Here is a 22,946-nt window from a genome sequence, read left to right on the forward strand (position 1 = left end):
TTTCCTTGGATTCATGTCATAGCCCTCTGAACCTGACGAACTGTCCTGTAGATCCCAAGTACTGTTGAGTGAAGCTTGAATTTGATCATTTTCCCCACAGAGAGCAGAAATGATCAAGTGAGGCCTCAAACCAGACCCTCTGCTCAATCAGAGGCATTTTTCCTTTTTACAATGCAGTTCTTCATTAGTCCAGCAAGGAGGAGGGGGGCAGACACGTTCGGACATGTGGGAAAGCTCGGGGCAATCTATGACTTGTCACTACCAATGTTCCCGTTAATGCATCATCCAATTATGTACGGGGAGAGAGGGGAAGTGTGTCGCCCCAACAATCACCAAAAAAGAGCACCACCATATTTCCACAGACATACACAGATAGCATTCAGGAGGCAGATTCTAACACCTCCACAAGGTTTGAAAAATTTAGCTATGCTGTTGGAAGATGTGATTAAGTGGCAGCGTGTCTACTTCACCATCTCTCTCTACTGTATCTCAGAAAACATTCCCACTGATGACACCACCCTTTTGTAATATATGCTGACTCTGTGCGTACTTAGCATTAGAAAAGGTATGAATTTCCAGTTGACGTGACATGAGGCCTAAGCAGTGAGACACGGTGCATTATTCAAACTGCTGTCTCTGTGCAATAACGGATTGCCTGAGCACGGGTGCAGGTTCTTATTGGAATTCCCCTTTCGTTTACTGCAGAGGCAAATGTAGCAGAAGGACTGCTTCGATATCAATCTCTGAGGTCTATTTTTGTAAGGTGAACAACTGCAATCACCTTCTAAAAGCACTAAACAAGAAGAGTCCGAGCTCACCCCTGATCGCTGTGACTGATTATATTTTTTCAAGTTAACACATAAGAGCCACATGTAAGCCAACAGCATTTCACAATATACCCAGAAGGAATATCTAGATTTTGTTGCTGTCACTCACCAGATTCTGCTGACATAGCCAGTAGAACTGTTGAAACTTCTGTGACATCAGCAGCTGAGCACTGCCCACCGCACTCCGGATCTTTCCCAGGACTGTTGACAAAGACAAAAAGATACAGTACACCTGATTTTATGACTGAAAAATGTTTCAGTTTTTTCACGTGTCCTATACTTTTCCCCAAATTATTATAGACCAACAGACTGAAAAACTCCTTTGTCCCTCAGGCCATCAGACTCACTCGGGGAGAGAAGTAACAGAAAGACAGAGGACAGGAATGAGAGGAACAATAGCAGCAAGTAAACCAGTACCGATCAGTATGTCTGGTATTTGTATTTGTGTACAGTGGGGCCAAAAAGTATTTAGTCAGTCCCTGGTTGTGCAAGCTCTCCTATTTAGAAAAATGAGAGAGGTCTGTAATTTTCATCATAAGTACACTTCAACTGTGAGAGACAAAATGAGGGAAGAAAATCCAGGAAATCACATTGTAGGATTTTTAAAGAATTTATTTGTAAATTATGGTGGAAAATTAAGTATTTGGTCAAGAACAAAAATTCAACTCAATACTTTGTAACATAATCTACGTTGGCAATGACAGAGGTCAAACATTTCCTGTAAGTCTTCACCAGGTTTGCACACACTGTAGCTGGTATTTTGGCCCATTCCTCCATGCAGATCTCCTCTAGAGCATTGATGTTTTGGGGCTGTCGCTGGGCAGTAGTGTGTAGTCTTGGCAGTAGTGTGTAGTCTTTGTTACTTTGGTCCCAGCTCTCTGCAGGTCATTCATCCGGTCCCTCCATGTAGTTCTGGGATTTTCGTTCACTGTTCTCATGATCATTTTGACCACATGGGATGACATCTTGCGTGGAGCCCCAGATTGAGGGAGATTATTAATGGTCTTGTATGGCTTCCATTTTCTTGCAATTGCTCCCACAGTTGATTTATTGACACCAACCTGCTTGACTATTGTAAATTCACTCTTCCCAACCCGGTCCACATCTATAATTTTCTTCCTGGTGTCCTTCGACAGCTTTTTGGTCTTGGCTATGGTTGAGTTTGGAGCCTGACTGTTTAAGGCTGTGGATAGGTGTCTTTTATACAGATAACGAGTTCCAACAGGTGCCATTAATACAGGTAACAGGTGGTAGACAGAAGAGCTTCTTAAAGAAGAGGTTACAGGTCTGTGAGAGCTAGAAATCTTACTGGTTTGTGGGTGACCAAATACTTATTTTCCACCATAATTTACAAATAAATTCTTTAAAAATCCTAAAATGTGATTTCCTGGATTTTTTTTCTCATTTTGTCTCTCATCTTTCTAAGTAGGAGAACTTGCACAATCAGGGACTGACTAAATACTTTTTGGCCCCACTGTATATGTATTTATATTTGCAAACTGCTTTCTTTTTTCTTTGCGTTCACTTTTTATATTCTGTGTGATTCTTTACCCTGTGTGCTGCTATACAACGCCGCTGGAACTTCAATTTCCCTGGAGGAAACTTCCCAAGGGATTAATAAAGTTCTATCTAATCTAATAGAGTAATGGTTGTACACTAGTAACTCATATGCCCTATACAGATTTTGTTGGCTACTGGTGGTGTTGATGATTTCTGCTGCTTTGCTGAAAAATGTGACTGCAACACCAGTCAATAGTAGATTCCATTGATTGATGCTACCCTATCAAAAATACAAACTGTAACTATGGACCCCATCTCCAGTTTTGTAGCTCATATCCTATAAAATTTATATTAGAAATGAATTATGAGTTTTATTTATTTAAATCACAAACAACGGTGTGTGTAGTATCACAGCATGGGGACTATGTTTTGATGCTGTTATATTTTTACCTATAAAACAATATCTCCTATCAGTAAACACATTTTATTTTACACCTTCACTTACACCATATGTACTGTAAGAACACTGGGGCATGTTTTGATACACTATTATATTTTTTACATATGATTTCGAAGGGAGTGTACTTATTCCACAAAGTTACTTTAGTAAGGCTGCACAGATTTATGATGTGGAAACAGATGTCAGAAATATACATGCGCAAAGCCATAAAATGGTGCATCTCAAGTGGGAGCATAGATTGACAGAATGCCAGTGCTTATCCTGATTCTGCAGTATGAAACAGATGAAGTGCCTCCCACACAGAAGGCGTGGGCATGTTGTGTTAGTGGCAACAATTCATGTGCTATACTGAACATTATCAATGAATGCTGTCATGAGACAGTGGCGTTCAGTGTGTGCGTGGCCTGTACGTGGCATGCTGGGGCATACACACCAGTGGTGAGTCCTCTGAACATGACTAAAACACACACCACACCCTGTTGAATGCCAGCAACCATGGGGCGTTGTATGACGCATTTGTGGCGGATAGTTGCGAGATGGGTGACGAGTGCCACGTGCGCCTCCAAATGCCACAAACACGTCATCTGTGTGAGAGGGGCGTGAGAGTCTACAACTCCCCTGGATAGAATTCAGTGCAGTGATGGACAGACAGTGCAAACACAGTGCATCCGGAAAGTATTCACTACACTTCACTTTTTCCACACTCCATTTTGGAATAAGGCCCTGACCTTATTCCAAAATGGAGTAAATTCATTTTTCACCCTCAAAATTCTACTCACAACACTCCACAATGACAACATGAAAAAGGTTTTTTTTCCCCATTTTTGCAAATTTATGTGTATATATATATATATATATATATATATATATATATATATATATATGTATAAACAACTAAGAAATCACATGTACCTAAGTATTCACAGCCTTTGCCACCTTTGGCAGCAATTACAGCCTCAAGTCCTCTTTGGGCAGTTTTGTCCATTCCTCTTTGCAGCCCCTCTCAAGCTCCACCACGATGGATGGAAAACGTTGGTGCACAGCCATTTTTCAGAATAGCAACGTTTGATGTGTACTTTTATGTACTACCTGTACAATTTTTAATCACACAATAAATGTTATGTTATGCCGTTAGCATGCAACATTAAATCTGGCAAGTTTCACTCAGCGTGTCTACTGCAACAGAGGCATCTGATCCATTCAGATGTTTCACCACATTAGCCAGATTATTCAAATCAAATCAAATCAATTTTATTTATATAGCGCCAAATCATAACAACAGTTGCCCCAAGGCGCTTTATACGTATTGTAAGGCAAAAGCCAAACAATAATTACAGAAAAACCCCAACGGTCAAAACGACCCCCTATGAGCAAGCACTTGGCGACAGTGGGAAGGAAAAACTCCCTTTTAACAGGAAGAAACCTCCAGCAGAACCAGGCTCAGGGAGGGGCAGTCTTCTGCTGGGACTGGTTGGGGCTGAGGGAGAGAATCAGGAAAAAGACATGCTGTGGAAGGGAGCAGAGATCAATCACTAATGATTAAATGCAGAGTGGTGCATACAGAGCAAAAAGAGAAAGAAACACTCAGTGCATCATGGGAACCCCCCAGCAGTCTAAGTCTATAGCAGCATAACTAAGGGATGGTTTAGGGTCACCTGATCCAGCCCTAACTATAAGCTTTAGCAAAAAGGAAAGTTTTAAGCCTAATCTTAAAAGTAGAGAGGGTGTCTGTCTCCCTGATACAAATTGGGAGCTGGTTCCACAGGAGAGGAGCCTGAAAGCTGAAGGCTCTGCCCCCCATTCTACTCTTAAAAACCCTAGGAACTACAAGTAAGCCTGCAGTCTGAGAGCGAAGCGCTCTATTGGGGTGATATGGTACTAAGAGGTCCCTAAGATAAGATGGGACCTGATTATTCAAAACCTTGTAAGTAAGAAGAAGAATTTTAAATTCTATTCTAGAATTAACAGGAAGCCAATGAAGAGAGGCCAATATGGGTGAAATATGCTCTCTCCTTCTAGTCTCCGTTAGTACTCTAGCTGCAGCATTTTGAATTATCTGAAGGCTTTTCAGGGAACTTTTAGGACAACCTGATAATAATGAATTACAATAGTCCAGCCTAGAGGAAATAAATGCATGAATTACTTTTTCAGCATCACTCTGAGACAAGACCTTTCTAATTTTAGAGATATTGCGCAAATGTAAAAAAGCAGTCCTACATATTTGCTTAATATGTGCATTGAAGGACATATCCTGATCAAAAATGACTCCAAGATTTCTCACAGTATTACTAGAGGTCAGGGTAATGCCATCCAGAGTAAGGATCTGGTTAGACACCATGTTTCTAAGATTTGTGGGGCCAAGTGTTGTGAAAGTGTCGTGACACGGACCCACAACAGGGGGCGTTAATGAACGGACAATGGATAAGCCAAAAGTAACAATTTAATGTTGTGAATCGCACAACGACGTACAGACAATAACAATATGGTGACTGTCAATCATACACCAGGTGACGTGTGGGCAGGCTCGACGATAGAAGACGCCTGGCGAGAGAAGAGCTGGATGCCCACACAGCTTCCACCACCAACAGAGCTGAAGAACACCGGAGCCACCAAGCCCTGCGCCCCAGGCGGCCGCTGTCTTCAGCAGTCAGACCCGGTACTGCTGGCAGAGAACAGAGACAGTCCTGATGAGTGTGAGTTCGCACACTCAGTAATCCCACAGTCAGTGTTTAGTTAGGAGGGAGCACCTCCACCTCCAATCACACACTCGTGCAGCTCCTGTTTAACCACTTATCTGGTTTGGGGTGTGAGGCGAAGCCGTCGCTGATCACACCAAACGCCAATCCCACAGATAAGGACACACCACAGGAAAACGGCTGCAAAGAAGTTCAGATTATTACTCAATGTTTTGAGTCAGCAAAGAAAATTACCTGAATGGTAGCTGATTTCTCGGCGGGGAGGTGGAGTTGCAGTCCGGCCTTTATGGTGGTGGTGATGAGTAGTGGATGAGTGACAGCTGGTACGGATGATGTGTGACAGCTGTCACTCCTGGTCGCTCCGACGCCCTCTCGTGCTTGAAGCCCGCACTTCAAGCAGGGCGCCATCTTGTGGTGGTGGGCCAGCACTCCACCTCCCCGCCGAGAAATCAACTACCAATCAGGTAATTTTCTCTGCTGACTTAAATTCGAGTATTAGTCTGATCTCTTTTTGCAGCCGTTTTCCTGGGATCGGATACCCTGTCTGCGGAGTTGGCCTATGGTGTGGACTGTGACGGCTTCACCTCACACCCCACCCAGATAAGTGGTTATCTCAGGAGCTGCACGAGTGTGTGATTGGAGGTGGAGGTTCTCCCTCCTTTACTGAATACAGACTGTGGGATTACTGAGTGTGCGACCTCACACTCATCTGGACTGTCTCTGTTCTCTGCCAGCAGTACCGGGTCTGACTGCTGAAGACAGCGGCCACCTGGGGCACAGGGCTTGGCGGCTCCGGTGTTCTTCAGCTCCGTTGGCAGTGGAAGCTGTGTGGATCCGGCTTTTCTCTCGCCAGGCGTCTTCTATCGTCGAGCCTGCCCACACGTCACCTGGTGTATGATTGACAGTCACTGTATTGTTATTGTCTGTACATCGTTGTGTGATTCACAACATTAAATTGTTACCTTTTGGCTATTCCATTGTCCGTTCATTAACGCCCCCTGTTGTGGGTCTGTGTCACGACACTTTCACAACAAAACCTAGTTACAGCGCTTTCCGAAAGACTTCTACTGTAATGAAACTTATTCCCCACTGCTGGGTAGTGCAATAAAGTAAATGTAAATGTTATTAAGAAATGATCAGACAGAAGGGGGGTTTCAGGGAATACTGTTAAGTCTTCAATTTCCATACCATAAGTCAAAACAAGATCTAAAGTATGATTAAAGTGGTGGGTGGACTCATTTACATTTTGAGCAAAGCCAATTGAGTCTAATAATAGATTAAATGTAGTGTTGAGGCTGTCATTCTCAGCATCTAGGTGGATGTTAAAATCGCCCACTATAATTATCTTATCTGAGCTAAGCACTACGTCAGACAAAAGGTCTGAAAATTCACAGAGAAACTCACAATAACGACCAGGTGGACGATAGATAACAACAAATAAAACTGGTTTTTGGGATTTCCAATTTGGATGGACAAGACTAAGAGTCAAGCTTTCAAATGAATTAAAGCTCTGTCTGGGTTTTTGATTAATTAATAAGCTGGAGCGGAAGATTGCTGCTAATCCTCCCCCTCGGCCCGTGCTACGAGCATTCTGACAGTTAGTGTGACTCGGGGGTGTTGACTCATTTAAACTAACATATTCATCCTGCTGTAACCAGGTTTCTGTAAGGCAGAATAAATCAATATGTTGATCAATTATTATACATTTACTAACAGGGACTTAGAAGAGAGAGACCTAATGTTTAATAAACCACATTTAACTGTTTTAGTCTGTGGTGCAGCTGAAGGTGCTATATTTTTTATTTTTGAACTTTTATGCTTAAATAGATTTTTACTGGTTGTTGGTGGTCTGGGAGCAGGCACCGTCTCTATGGGGATGGGGTATTGGGGGGATGGCAGGGGGAGAGAAGCTGCAGAGAGGTGTGTAAGACTACAACTCTGCTTCCTGGTCCCAACCCTGGATAGTCACGGTTTGGAGGGTTTAATAAAATTGGCCAGATTTCTAGAACTGAGAGCTGCTCCATCCAAAGTGGGATGGATGCCGTCTCTCCTAACAAGACCAGGTTTTCCCCAGAAGCTTTGCCAATTATCTATGAAGCCCACCTCATTTTTTGGACACCACTCAGACAGCCAGCAATTCAAGGAGAACATGCGGCTAAACATGTCACTCCCGGTGCGATTGGGGAGGGGCCCAGAGAAAACTACAGAGTCCGACATTGTTTTTGCAAAGTTACACACCGATTCAATGTTAATTTTAGTGACCTCCGATTGGCGGAACCGGGTGTCATTACTGCCGACGTGAATTACAATCTTACTGAATTTACGGTTAGCCTTATCCAACAGTTTCAAATTTCCTTCAATGTTGCCTGCTCTGGCCCCCGGAAGACAACTGACTATGGCTGCTGGTGTCGTTAACTTCACATTTCTCAAAACAGAGTCGCCAATAACCAGAGTTTATTCCTCTGCAGGTGTGTCGCCGAGTGGGGAAAAACGGTTAGAAATATGAACGGGTTGGTGGCGTACAGGGGCTTCTGTTTAGGACTACGCTTCCCCCTCACAGTCACCCAGCCGGCCTGCTTTCCCAGCTGCTCGGGATCTGCTAAAGGACAGCTAACGGCGGCTAAGCTACCTTGTTCCGCATTGACTACGGGGCCTGGCTAGCTGTAGGATTTTCCAAGGTGCAGAGCCGAGTCTCCAATTCGCCCAGCCTGGCCTCCAAAGCTACGAATAAGCTACACTTATTACAAGTACCATTACTGCTAAAGGAGGCCGAGGAATAACTAAACATTTCACACCCAGAGCAGACAAGTGCGGGAGAGACAGAAGAAGCCACCATGCTAAACCGTCTAAGAGCTAGTAGCTGCGCTAAGCTAGCGGATTCCTAAAAACACACAAAGTGAATAATGTGTAAATAATTTAGAGGTGATTCAGCAGAGGGAGTGCTTTAGTTAAGGCACATGAAGATTACACTGTGAAACAAATCGTTATCTAGATCAATCTAACTACGCAGAATAAACAGCTAACAGATACAGCAAAACACAGCTGTGCTCCGGAACAGGAAGTGATACAATACCGCAGTGAGAGCCAACCACCAGTAGAGGTCTGAGTTCAGGTCTGAGTCAGGTGTTTGTCATAAAATACTCTAAACTACAGCACAAATGTATTTATATATATATTTAATTAATATTTAGCATCCACTGTCACATGGGTGGAGTGACCTGGGTTTGGCCATGAACTCAGAAACACAGCATCACGATCGCTCAATCCATCCAACCAGTTACACTCATGGTTTCATTTATAAACATAAAAATAAATCCGGACAGTTTATCTACATTAACTTCAACTCTGTCATTTTTACAAAGTGAAAATATGGCACATATGTTTTAAAGTAATGCGTTAATTCTGAAGGTTTGTGTGTTTACCAACACATGCACCAAAAGGCATTATGGGAAATGAAATGATATGCGCTTTGCTTCTCTATCTGATCAGTTCCCCCTCGACCCGGCGTCAATTGATGAAGTCTTAAAATTAATTTTACACGAAAAACGTGAACACCTGAAGAAATACACAATCAGCAGCCAACCTGTTTTGCAAGTACGTCACTGAAAAGGGACATGTGCCCAACTTTGAAACTTATGACAGTCGGATGCTTGACGGAGTACTTGGTCGATTTTACGCAGAACCTAGACAGGCGAATGGCAAACTTTATAAGAAAACAAGCCTGATGACTCTTCGTCACGGACTTAACAGGTATCTCCAGTCGGTCGATGGGATGTCAGTTGGTGTAGTATGACAGTAATAATAAAGAGCTGAAACTTGAGACTGATTTTTCAGTTTTAGTATGTTTGACAAACTCCCAATTTTCTTGTTTACCATATAATAAAGCAGTTGTAGACTTTTGATTTCGGTGTATGCGTGATTATGCGGACCTGGTCAGGATGGGGTTCACCGAGGCCTTACCTATCCTGACCATGTCCACATAATCACGGGTACACCGAAATCAAAAGTCTATAATTGTTTATTATCTCTACACGATCAAGCTGGGAGAGTGTTACGGAATGACTCTCCTTCCTGTCTGTCTTTCTGCTATCTTGTCCTCTTAACAGTTTTTCACCTTCAGAGGTCTCTTAAGGTGCTTTGTGAGTAACTTCTATCTTACCAAGGGAAAATTCTAAGAAATGTCATACAATTTGAGGAATTCTAAGATTTTTCTTAGAATGATGTCACTAGAGCTATTTTTACCCTTAGGATGCTTTGTGAATGCGACAGGCCCAGGTCTATACAGTACTGACTGCCCAACTCTGATCCCACTGAGTGACCTGCTACACTGTTGAAACCCAATACATAATAATAACTAGCTGAGTTACCCATTCTATGCACGGTAACAGAGATGAATTTTGGCCATGTCATTGTATATTTCATGTCACTTTAGTTAAGCTGTAGTAAGTTGCATTGCATTGTGTGTATGTTGTGATCATTAATTTTCATAGAGCAATTTGTGACATTCATGAGAGTCAAGTGAATGATGATAAAAAGGTGACAGCATGTCATATCACTGCAATGCTCTGGCATGCCGTACACAGCAGGTCCATTCGGATCAGTGGCGGCGCCAAGGGGGGGCTTGAGCCCCCCCAATAATGAGCTAAGCCCCCCTCAGCCCCCCTAATAATTCTGCCAATAATGTGAATAAGCGACTGACGTATTTGTGGATCTCAACTGCAGTTTTGCGCTGAGAATGTCTCAATATTGCATATCCGAGCAAAGTGATGAATGTGTGTGTTCGGTGATCCATCAATGCTGAATCAGCCTTCACAAACAGAATTTTCAGTTTTGCAAATAAACATTTATTTGTAAAAACCCACACACAAGTTACAAATCAGAAATTTGTGTTTTGTGTTGTGTATGTTTGTTAGTCAGTCCGGTGGAGGGAAAAAATTACACAGATTTTTTTTTTCAGGCAACATGTAAAATTAAATGAAGATGTGCAATATAATTTTTCCAAGTAAAATTTTAACTCTAAGTATTGACGCTAGTGAGTTTTCACGCAAGCATTAGCCAATTAGCATCACGTTATGTGATGCCCATTAGCAATGCTTTAGGTGACACTGACAAGTTTTCAAAACACAGATAATTAAATCCATCACTAGCCCATTGTCCATGGGAATCCACCGGCTCTAGATTGGGTTGTGTTTATAAAATAGGTAGCTGACATTTTTCAAGGGTGGTAATAAATTTATAATAATTTGTAATAATTTTATAATGAGTTGGAAGTAGTAGTGTGTGATTCCAGAATGTTTTAGAACCTCAGACCTCAACAGTTTTTTGAATAACTCAGCCCTTATTTCTTTTTAATTATGTAATTTTTAATGTTAAGTTGCTGTTTTAATGCATTTATAAATTGTTTAGGTTGCTGTTATTATATACAATAAAACCCCAAACTCCTATGGTGCATTCCAGCACAACATCCATTGTTTATTTGTTTAGTTAAATTTGCTAAGTTCTCCAAAACTTTTTGTCCTATCAACGTTCTGTTTTTTCCAGGATTCATCCTTGACCCAAAATACGAAGTCTGTGAGAAAAGTATCCGACCTTTTTATTTTATGCAAAAAATATATGTATTTGATTCATATGTTTTTACATCAGCCAAGCTTGAACCTTCGTGCGCATGCGTGAGTTTTTCCACGCCTGTTGGTTGCGTCATTCGCCTGTGGGCAGGCTTTGAGTGAGCACTGGTCCACCCCTCTCATCGTCGTTTCATTGGGAGGAAATGGCGGAATGATTTGGGCTTTTTTTCCATCAGAATTTTTTCAGAAACTGTTAGAGACTGGCAGCTGGAAACCATTCGAAAAATTTATCTGGCTTTCGGTGAAAATTTTACAGGCTTCACAGAGAATAAGGAGTGTTACTACAGCTTTAAGGATGGCCCACAATGGCGCACGGAGGCTTCGCGCGTCACGACCGATTCGCTGATGAAGCGAGACAAAGGAACACCTCCATTTCGGAGTGTTAGAGGACAAGCTGGCACATGCCTATCTCGGCTTTCAGCGTTTACCAGTCGATGAGTATAAGAGAAATTGTGGAGAGCTGGGCTTGTCCCAACTTGTCCTCTAACACTCCGAAACGGAGGTGTTCCTTTGTCTCGCTTCATCAGCGAATCGGTCGTGACGCGCGAAGCCTCCGTGCGGCTTTCCATGACAAAATCTCTTGTTAAAAGTGAAATCTGCCGGAAAATGGCTGATGTCCAGCTCTTGTGATAACCAGAGAAATTGCACACGACGGTCCCGGCTCCATACAGCCATCCGTTTAGAAATGATGTGGTAGTTTCTGCCTCTCGATGGTGGCTCGGAGCGTGGCGCGCCGTGCGTCATTGTGGGCCATCCTTAAAGATGTACTAACACTCCTTATTCTCTGTGAAGCCCGTAAAATTTTCACCAAAAGCCAGATAAATTTTTTGAATGGTTTCCAGCTGCCTGTCTCTAACAGTTTCTGAAAAAATTCTGATGGAAAAAAAGCCCAAATCATTCCGCCATTTCCTCGCAATGAAACAATGACGAGAGGGGTGGAGCAGTGCTCACTCAAAGCCTGCCCACAAGCGAATGACACAACCGACAGGCGTGAAAAAACTCACGCATGCGCACGAAGGTTCAAGCTTGGCTGACGTAAAAACATATGAATCAAATCCATATATTTTTTGCATAAAATAAAAAGGTGGATACTTTTCTCACAGACCTCGTACATAAGCATACCAAACAGCAAATGTCAGTTCTCCCTGGTTCCGCCATGATCTAAGTCATACGTGCGGACGCACATACGCACACAGAAGCCACTTTGCTTTTATAATATAGATGAATCACTGCTTAAGGCTCCCCTCACTCAGGTCCAAAGTCACAAGTACTGACATCTTTAAACACATTAGAAATCCTGTTGGTCACAATGGAGGCACGAACAGCTCATGCTAACATTAGGTGCAATGCCAGCGCCTTGACATTGCACCTAATGCCAACATCTTTATAATATGTATTTATTATATGTACAACATATTACAAAGACTGACATTTTTTTGCTGTGATCACAATAATGTATATTTTATGCATCAGCTCATATTTCATAAATATGATGAGAAAATAAACCTACTAAAATCCTTAGCTATTGTTATTTGGGAGATTTTATTGACTTCATCAATTTAATTTTATACATTTACTAAAATATATGTTTAAGCCCTTTAATTTTGGGAAATTTCAGGGCTGTTGTAGTTCATTTATCCACGAGAATTGCACTAATACTAATAATAATACTAATACTACTACTACAAATAATAACAATAATAATATAATAATAATAATAATAATAATAATTGTAGCATGTCCAACATTTTGTGTTTCTTTCAAGACACTCACTCTCCTCTGAAAGGTCGTGTTCCTCTGCCTCTCTCTCCATCTCTTTGCACCACCCCTCCAGCCGCTTGGTTTCATTATGAAGGAGCTGCATGAACCAACTTCCGTCCCTGCGTAGTGGTGACACTCGGCCTGTTTCAGAGCTCTCAAGGCTGTGTTCAACCAGCCAGGATTCAGGCTGAGGACTGGGAGGCCCGCTGGAAGGCCGGTAGTCTTCCCGGTAACTGAACAGACCCTGGGTGCGCACAGTGCGGATGGCCCCATACTGTGTGGGTGTGCTGGGCTCAGAGTGGCGGCCAAAGGCCCCACCAAATTGCAGGCTCTTGTCCTGCATGGAAGGAAAGCCCTCTAACTCCATGTCTGCTTGCACTGCAGTGGTCACACTGTTGGAGCGTTTGAACCTTCCATGCCTAAAAATGAAAACCAGTTATGACCACACAATGGAATTTGAAAAATGTGGTTTAAAAAAAAAGGACGTTCAAGCATATGGTCACCCTATAAAGAACCAAAGTAAGAGCTGAAAACAAGCTGGGATACCGTTTTTGATCCTCCACCTGGATCCCTATTGAATGGAACTGAGGAAGGCCTTTGCTTTCAGTCTCGGAGTCCGTCACAGTTTCCACCTGAAAAATACAGACACAGTCAAGCTATCACCATAACACATGACTCTCCTTTACAATGACAACTCAGGATTCAGACAGTTCCTTCATGTTTCTTAAACAGACATTCGTACCCAGTGCACACTTATTTGTTTCATTTTACTGTTTAATACAGAAACTAGGGATGGGGCCAATCCAATCCAATACTGGTATTGCGTTCCGATACCAACTTAAGTCAGTTTTCCGATCCAGGAGCCACATCTGTGTGTGTGCTGAAATGTCTTGCTGGCTGCAAACTGTACAAGGGATTTCCTGAATGGAGGCGTGTCTCATGCAATCCTGACCAACTTTTCATCATAGCATGTCCACTGTATTTTACATTAGAAACACTGTAAAGTAAGACATGCAATGTTTACAAAGTCATTGTATCGAGAGGCGGAAGCTCCGCTGCAACTTACAATACAACTTAAACATCTGAAAAAGCACCACATTAAAGAGAATGAGGATTTTTTTAGCCGGGGGCAGAAAAACTAAACGCGCCAGTAGGAAAGGTGCATCGAGTTAACTAGACTGACTCCAAATATGAGTAAATTAATTACTTTTATTTATTTTTTTTAGTGGTTTCTTGTGGCATTTTGGAAATGCAAATACTGAAAAAGGTATAGGTATTTGGGGTGGGTGTGCCACCTGGTGTTAAAGAGATGGAACTTCAGCCACTGACCCAACAATGGCCCCATTTACATGTACATAAACATGTAAACCATTAATCAGATTTGTTTCATTCTTTTACATTTGTGCCTGTTTCTGCATCCTAAAGAGCTAATTTCTTGGAGAGAGAGAGAAAGAGAGCGCGCTGTCTTTCTCTATAAAGTCTATGTTTAAAAAAAACAAACTGTCCTTTCTCTTTTCTCCACTTCAAAAGAAATCCAACTTATGAACTGAAATCATGTAAACCAGGTTTTTCTGATTATTGAATTACTGAAGCGAATGTTAAACGCAAGAGATCAGGAGCCTCATGTACAACCCCAATTCCAATGAAGATGGGACGTTGTGTAAAATGTAAATAAAAACAGAATACAATGATTTGCAAATCCTCTTCAACCTATAGTCAATTGAATACACCACAAAGACAAGTTATTTAATGTTCAAAGTGATAAACTTTGTTGTTTTTGTGCCAATATTTGCTCATTTTGAACACGTTTCAAAAAAGCTGGGACAGTGATATGTTTACCACTGTGTTACATCACCTTTCCTTCTAACAACACTCAATAAATGTTTGGGAACTAAGGACACTAATTGTTGAAGCTTTGTAGGTGGAATTCTTTCCCATTCTTGCTTGACGTACAACTTCAGTTGTTCAACAGTCCGGGGTCTCTGTTGTCGTATTTTGCACTTCATAATGCGCTACACACTTTCAATGGGCGACAGGTCTGGACTGCAGGCAGGCCAGTCTAGTACCCGCACTCTTTTACTATGAAGCCACACTGTTGTAACACGTGCAGAATGTGGCTTGACATTGTCTTGGATGGCAGCATGTGTTGCTCCAAAACCTGGATGTACCTTTCAGCATTGATGGTGCCATCACAGATGTGTAAGTTGCCCATGCCATGGGCACTAAGACACCCCCATACCATCACAGATGCTGGCTTTTGAACTTTGCGCTGGTAACAATCTGGAAGGTCTTTTTCCTCTTTTGTTCGGAGGACACAACGTCCATGATTTCCAAAAACAATTTGAAATGTGGACTCATCAGACCACAGCACACTTTTCCACTTTGCGTCTGTCCATTTCAAATGAGCTCGGGCCCAGAAAAGGCGTCGACGCTTCTGGATGTTGTTGATGTATGGATTTCACTTTGCATGGTATTGTTTTAACTTGCACTTGTAGCGACGAACTGTGTTAACGGACAATGGTTTCCAGAAGTGTTCCTGAGCCCACGCAGTAAGATCCTTTACACAATGATGTCAGTTTTTAATGCAGTGCCGCCTGAGGGATCGAAGGTCCAGTGGTGGGCACAGTTCAGCCAATCCGCTAACCGCTAATGTTTTCATTACCGGATTAGCTTTTCAGATAACTCTGAAAACCATCATTGGACCAATTATCTTCCGATAAGTTTTGGTCCGATCATTTTTAGACCGCTAACATATTTTTGTAGGCATGGTGAACAAAGCTTAACAGTTACAAACATTTATTAAGTCTAAAATCAGTTGAGTAGCTACCTGTTAAATGTTTTGTAGTGGATGATGTGGAGTTCTATCCTCTGCAAACAGAAGAGAGCTGGTTCCAGAAGAAACCGCTCTATCCTCTGCAACCAGAGGAGAGCTGGTTCCAGAAAAAACTGTATCTTCTGCAGGCAAAGGAGAACTGATCACAGAAAAGAAAAACATCTAATTTCTTTTGACCCCATACAGATATGTTGGCAATATCACCCAAGTCATCCAGAGGCATACAGTTTTATCTTATGGTTAAAATTTTAACCAAACTAATTTTGGACAAGTTATTTAAATTGACATCACGTCCGAAGTTTTATAAAGTGAAAATATCAAATATACAGGGTGGACCAATAAAATGTTACCACTTTTTTAATTCGTACAATTTCCAAAATAAAGATTTCTTTTTCATTTTCAGGAATATCAATTGCTGAAAATGAAAAAGAAATTCGGAGAATCCCTCTTGAGATGTGTGGCAATGTCAAAACAAACTTCAATGTGTGTGTTGCAGTTGTAATCGAAAGAAGAGGAGCATGGATTGAACATGTCATCAATTATTGAGCTATGTGAAAACAAGAGCCAAAGTGGGAAACCTTTGACATCAAATGTTAACGTGATGCTTCTGTTACAAGTCCATAAATAAAATTTTCAAATAAGTTCTCATTACAAAAACTTGTGTACGATCTAAAAGTGGTAACATTTTATTGGCCCACCCTGTATGTTTTAGTTTTAAAGTAATGCACTAATTTTGAAGGTTTTAGTGTGGACATGCTGTGTCCAGGTGCATTATGGGTAATCACAGTACATTCACAACAGAAGAAATGCATTTGAGACGCTCTGATCAGGCTCCACACGGACGACAGCATTAAACTCTTTGTATATTGTGCCTAAAACTCTCGTGAATATATTCTCTGGGTTTATAGACATTGTTATTGTGTTTGTTTTATGTAAAAATGCCAGAAGCAGCTCAGGTTGCTTCTCCATTATTTTCAGTTGGAATCATTGCAATGGATTCCTGTTTGCGCTTTAGAGTCCTGTTTATGTCAAACACTGTCTGTCGTCTTTGTTCCAGTGTAATATATATATAAGATGTCTGAAATTCAGTTTGTGTTTATTAAATTCCACGCATCTTAAACGTAGTAGAAACGGATTATCTGGAATTTTGTTTTGGCAAGTTTTCACGGTCTCTACTGCCATCTACTGGCCAGTAGTGTTCATGGCAGTATGAGCATCTGGACACCAGTAGATGGCAGTGTTGTATTTATTTTGACCCCAATTACACTGAGGAAAATAAGTATTTGAACACCCTGCGATTTTGCAAGTTTTCCCACTTAGAAAGTGGAGGGGTCTGAAATTTTCATCTTAGGTGCATGTCCACTGTGAGGGACATAATCTAAAAAATAAAAAAAAAAACATCCGGAAATCACAATGTATGATTTTTTTAATAATTTATTTGTATGTTACTGCTGCAATTAAGTATTTCAATAACTGTGAAAATCAATGTTAATATTTGGTACAGTAGCCTTTGTTTGCAATTACAGAGGTCAAACTTTTCCTGTAGTTTTTCACCAGGTTTGCACACACTGCAGCAGGGATTTTGGTCCACTCCTCCATACAGATCTTGTGCAAATCTTTCAGGTTTGGAGTTTCAGCTCCCTCCAAAGATTTTCTATTGAGTTCAGGTCTGGAGACTGGCCAGGCCACTCCAGGACCTTGAAATGCTTCTCACGGAGCCCATCCTTGGTTGCCCTGGTGTTTGGGGTCATTGTCATGCTGGAAGACCCAGCCATGACCCATCTTCAATGCTCTTACTGAGGGGAAGGAGGTTGTTTGCCAAAATCTCGCAATATATGACTCCATCCATCCTCCCTTCAATACAGTGCAGTCGTTCTGTCCCCTTTGCAGAAGAGCACCCCCAGAGTATGATGTTTCCACCCCCATGCTTCATGGTTGGGATGGTTTTCTTGGGGTTGTTCTCATCCTCTAAACATGGTAAGTGGAGTTGATTCCAAAAAGCTCTATTCTGGTCTCATCTGACCACATGACCTTCTCCCATGCCTCCTCTGGATCATCCAGATGGTCACTGGTGAATTTCAAATGGGCCTGGACATGTGCTGGTTTGAGCAGGGGGACCGTGTTGTCCTGCAGGATTTTAAACCATGACAGCATTATGTGTTACTAATGTAATCTTTGTGACTGTGGTCCCAGCTCTCTTCAGGTCATTGACCAGGTCCTCCTGTGTAGTTCTGAGCTTTCTCAGAATCATCCTTAACCCACAAAGTGAGATCTTGCATGGAATCCCAGGCAAAGGGAGATTGACAGTCATCTTGTGTTTCTTCCACTTTCTAAGAAATAATCATAACAGTTGTTGTCTTCTGCCAAGCTGCTTGCCTGTTGTCCTATAGTCCATCCCAGCCTTGTGCAGGTCTACAGTTTTGTCACTGGTGTCCTTAGACAGCTCTTTGGTCTTGGCTATGGTGGACAGGTTGGCGTGTGATTGATTGATTGAGTGTGTGAACAGGTGTCTTTTATACAGGTAACAAGTTCAAACAGGTGCAATTAATACAGGTAAAGAGTGCAGAATATGAGGGCTTCTTAAAGAAAAATTAACAGGTCTGTGTGAGCCAGAATTCTTGCTGGTTGGTAGGGGATCAAATACTTATTTTCAGCAGTAACATACAAATAAATTATTAAAAAATCATACATTGTGATTTCATTTTGCAAATGGCTTTTTTTTTTTACAAATAAAAAAAGGCATATTTTGCAAAAGCACATTTATATGTAAACACACACACACACACACCTCACATTAATGTTTCTGTGTAGGCTCTCAGTTGTCCAGGTGGTTTCCATAGTAGAGAAGCTTGAATCTTCGACTCTCGCGTCAAGCAACCCAGTCCAGTCGAAGATTCAAGCTTCTCTACTATCTCACATTAACGTGTTGGTTTTTACATAGAATGAATGAGTCAACCAATCAGTGTTAGCGGAGGCTCATTTACCCATAATCCCTTTGGCATCTGTCTGTTACAAAACTTCGGAATTAGTGCATTATTTAAAATTAAAAGATACATGTTATATTTTAACTTTGCACAAATGACAGAGTTGACATTAATGAAGTTATTCTATCGGTATTAATTTTATTTATAAATCAAAACCATAAGTTAGCACTGCTTTACTTTCCAAGACCTCCACCTCACGGCGACACTGCTATTGAGTAGAGAGTTGGTCTTCACTACTCCACTCAACTGCTTTACTGCTGCAAGCTATGTAGTAAACAGGAGCTTCCAGCTAGAGGTGGGAGATACCGGGAATTTTGGTATTGATCCTATACCAAGTAAATACAGGCCCAGTATCACCGATATTGATATTGATACCGATACCGATACGTTTTCATATTTAAACTTCACAGATCCAAAGGATCCAAAAGACCTAGGATAGAATTTCGCCAAACATTGTACGTGACAACAAAATACTTTATTATCACAATCAACATTTTTGTTTAAAAAATATCACTCAACACAACTTAAAACAAAATCTCCTGAGGTAGAGGGCTGACTCGAGGAGAGCGCTGAGTGGGCAGGCCAGGCAGAGCCTACCTGCATGGCTGTTGGCTGGCGCCGCTGAGCCACTTGACGGCGCAACAACAAAAGACCAGAAGGGGGAGGGTGCTCTTACAGACAGAGAGTAGACTGATGAATCTGCGTGCGCAGCAGTCAGTGCGTGCGGGAGAGAAAAAAGCTTGAGTATCGATCTTTTTACATGAGGATCATTCAATATCATTACCAGCATTGGTGTCCATATTATCGATATTAGGATCGATCTGCCCACCTCTACTTCCAGCAGTGGGTAGGGTGCTCAAAGACAGAAGTGCTGACTCTTTGTTTGGGTCTGTGGTCGCCTTTGATGCTACCAGAAGCGATCGTGGTGTTAAAACTCAAAATCAGCTTGTTAGTAGTTGCAAGTGTACTGGAAGTAATACTGAAAGTTATTGTTAGCTGTAGCTTCCGATAAATTTTTGGGTGGTTTATCAGTTTAGCTTTATAAAAGATAACTTTTCAGTTCGCTGATTAGCTGTTATCGAAGCTAACTTTTTGGTTAGCTGTGCCCACCACTGCGAAGGTCACGGGCATTCAATGTTGGTTTTCGGCCTTGCCGCTTACGTGTAGAATGTTCTCCAGATTCTCTGAATCTTCTGATTATATTATGGACTGTAGATGATGGAATCCATAAATTCCTTGCAACTGAACGTTGAGAAACATTGTTCTTAAACTGCTGGACTATTTTTTCATGCAGTTGTTCACAAATTGGTGATCCTCCCCCCATCTTTGCTTGTGAACAGCTGAGCTTTTTGGGGACGCTTCTTTTATACCCAATCATGACACTCACAATTAGTGTCCTCAGTTCCCAAACGTTTATTGAATGTTGTTAGAAAGAAAGGTGATGTAACACAGTGGTAAACATACAACTGTCCCACCTTTTTTGAAACCTGTTGCAGACATCCATTTTAAAATGAGCTAATATTTGCACAAAAACAATAAAGTTTATCAGTTTGAACATTAAATATATTGTCTTTGTGGTGTATTCAATTGAATTCAAATGAAGAGGATTTGCAAATCATTGTATTCTGTTTTTATTTACATTTCACACAACATCCCAACTTCATTGGAATTGGGGTTGTACAAAGGTTGTATACGCACAAAAACATGGCATACGTCCTTCTCCACGCTAACATTCAAATGTATCAAAAGTGAAATGACCGTGGAAAATGTGCGGTGCTCCACGCCAAGTTTGTGGCTGGCGTACGGACATTTCTACAGCTATTATTCCTCTGGCGACACTTAGAGGTGATGTTGGGAAGCTGTTAATAATGTGATAACAAGAAGTCATGAGAGTGACGTGGACATCAGAGACACCCTTATGAACAATTAACACACCCATGTGTTTGCAATTATATGGGTGGACATAAAAGCAAAGTGATGAAGAAAAATTAAGAAAATGGTATTAACAATGGCTGCATTAGTGTTGTTAGAAGACCTTGCAAATGGTGCAATTTGAGATGAGCCTGTATTCAGGGAACATGAGGATTTACTTGCAAATGATGACAACTGGCTCATGAGCCGATTTCATTTACCAAGGCCAGTGTTACTGGAGTTGTGCACAGAACTGTAGCTGGCCCTTGGAGGAGCGACAAGCCAGGGGTTGTCTGTGCTGTCTGTCTTATATTTTGCATAGATAAAGTGACATAGCAGTTTAATCTCTCTCTCTCTCTCTGAGGATGTGCAGTGGGAGTTGACATGCTTTCATTAAATGTGGCGTCATATGTCCATCAGAGCCAAAATGAGGGACGACAGAGGAGGACGTATCTGAGCTAAATCAATGTGCAGATCCCAACAAATCTGCTGTGGAGACCCCGAGTAAATAAACACGGGAACAACCAAAGGGTCTTACAATGTTACTGGCGAATAAATAAAATAAATTTAAAGGAAGCACACCCCTGAGGCGCTGCTGGACATCACTGCATCACGGACAAAAGGCTGTTCCAGTGTGTGTACGATCACTGTGTGTGTATCCCGGAGCCGAGGACAAAAGGATCATATATCAATAAGCGGTGGATTATATACTGGACATTAGGCCTGTGAATCACATCACTGACAATGATTCGATACGCAGCTCGACACACTATGAACGATACAATACATATAGCGATACATGACGATACGATGCAATACGATTCACCCTTGTTCCAGATTATTATGATATGTATTTGATGGCAATTCAATTCCTCACAATGCGATACGATGCGATTTGGTGCAATACGATTAATGATGGGTATTGATAAGATTTTATTGATATCAATGCCATTATCAATTCCGCTTATAGATCCGATTCTTTGTCTATTCCCTTTTCAATACCTCTTGTGAATTTTCTGTGTACTAAAAGTAGGCTTTCCAGGTTTTCTATGTCAAAAAGATTTTATTGAGTCTTAAAGTGAATAAATATGAAATTGGTCACTGGATCCTTGATCTCTGGACATAAATAAAAATCAATAGAATCTGTACATGGTTACTGGATCCTTGATGTACATTATGGATGCTTGATCTTTGGACATAAATAGAAAAACAAACTCTGTAGCTTTTGTCAAAAGTATTTCCTTTCAGATATTAATGATACAAATGTAACTCCATGCAACTCCGCAGGATGTAATTCATAAGAAACGGAGGACGTGAAGTCTCATTTTGGGAGAAAAAAAAAAAACAGTTTTGGTTGGTTGTAGTTTATTGTTTGTATTATAATGTTTGGAAAGAAGTGTCACTTGATTTAAAATGGCAATTCGCTCTGAAGTTATTAATTCAGACCTAAATCTGCGCCCTCTTTGGGCGCAAATTTACTTTTGTGTTGGGAAGGTGTCGTAGCACGGACCCACAACAGGGGGCGCAAAGGAACGGACAATGAATAAGCCAATAAGTAACAATTTAATTTAACACACAACTAAACACACAAAATATTTATAGTCAATTAACACCAGGTGACGTGTGGGCAGGCTCGAAGATAGAAGACCCCCGACGAGAGATGAGCCGCATCCCACACGGCTTCCACCACCAACGGCCTGAAGAACACCGGAGCCGCCAAGTCCCGAGTCCCCAGGTGGCCTCTGTCTTCGGCTGTCGACCCTGGTACTGCTGGCAGAAAACAAGACAGGATGGATGAGTGTGAAGTCGCACACTCAGTAATCCACAGTCTGCACTCAGTTAGGAGGGAGCACCTCCACCTCCAATCACACACTCGTGCAGCTCCTGTTTAACCACTTATCTTGGCTGATCACACCAAACGCCAATCCCACAGATAAGGCAAAACACCACAGGATAACGGCTGCAAAAGAAGTTCAGATTATTACTCAACGTTTCGAGTCAGCAGAGAAAATTACCTCTTCGGTAGTTGATTTCTCGGCGGGGAGGTGGAGTTGCAGTCCGGCTTATATAGTGGTGTAGATGAGTGACAGCTGGTGCGATGAGTGACAGCTGTCACTTCTTCTGGGTCTGGCGCCCTCTCGTGCTTGGAGCCCGCACTCCAAGCAGGGCGCCCTCTGGTGGTGGTGGGCCAGCAGTACCTCCTCTTCAGCGGCCCACATAACAGGCCCCCCCCTCAACGGGCGCCTCCTGGCGCCCGACCTGGCTTGTCCGGGTGTCTCTTGTAGAAATTGGCCAGGAGGGCCGGGTCCAGGATGAAGCTCCTCTTCACCCAGGAGCGTTCTTCAGGTCC

General features: G+C 41.9%; 1 protein-coding gene across 6 annotated transcripts in view; it reads right to left on the minus strand.

Annotated features, from left to right (window-relative positions):
* The window catches only part of LOC117503122 (disks large-associated protein 2-like), a 425,071-nt gene that overhangs the window by 16,255 nt on the left and 385,870 nt on the right, over positions 1–22,946 (minus strand). For all 6 annotated transcript variants that reach the window (XM_034162291.1, XM_034162297.1, XM_034162296.1 and 3 more), the window contains 3 exons: positions 13,415–13,500; positions 12,881–13,287; positions 937–1,028 (listed from right to left, as the gene is read on the minus strand). In XM_034162291.1, coding sequence (XP_034018182.1) covers positions 937–1,028; positions 12,881–13,287; positions 13,415–13,500 — 585 coding nt within the window. The remainder of the gene's footprint in view (positions 1–936; positions 1,029–12,880; positions 13,288–13,414; positions 13,501–22,946) is intronic.

This window comes from Thalassophryne amazonica, chromosome 21, assembly GCF_902500255.1.
Source record: "Thalassophryne amazonica chromosome 21, fThaAma1.1, whole genome shotgun sequence".
Lineage (NCBI taxonomy): Eukaryota > Metazoa > Chordata > Actinopteri > Batrachoidiformes > Batrachoididae > Thalassophryne > Thalassophryne amazonica.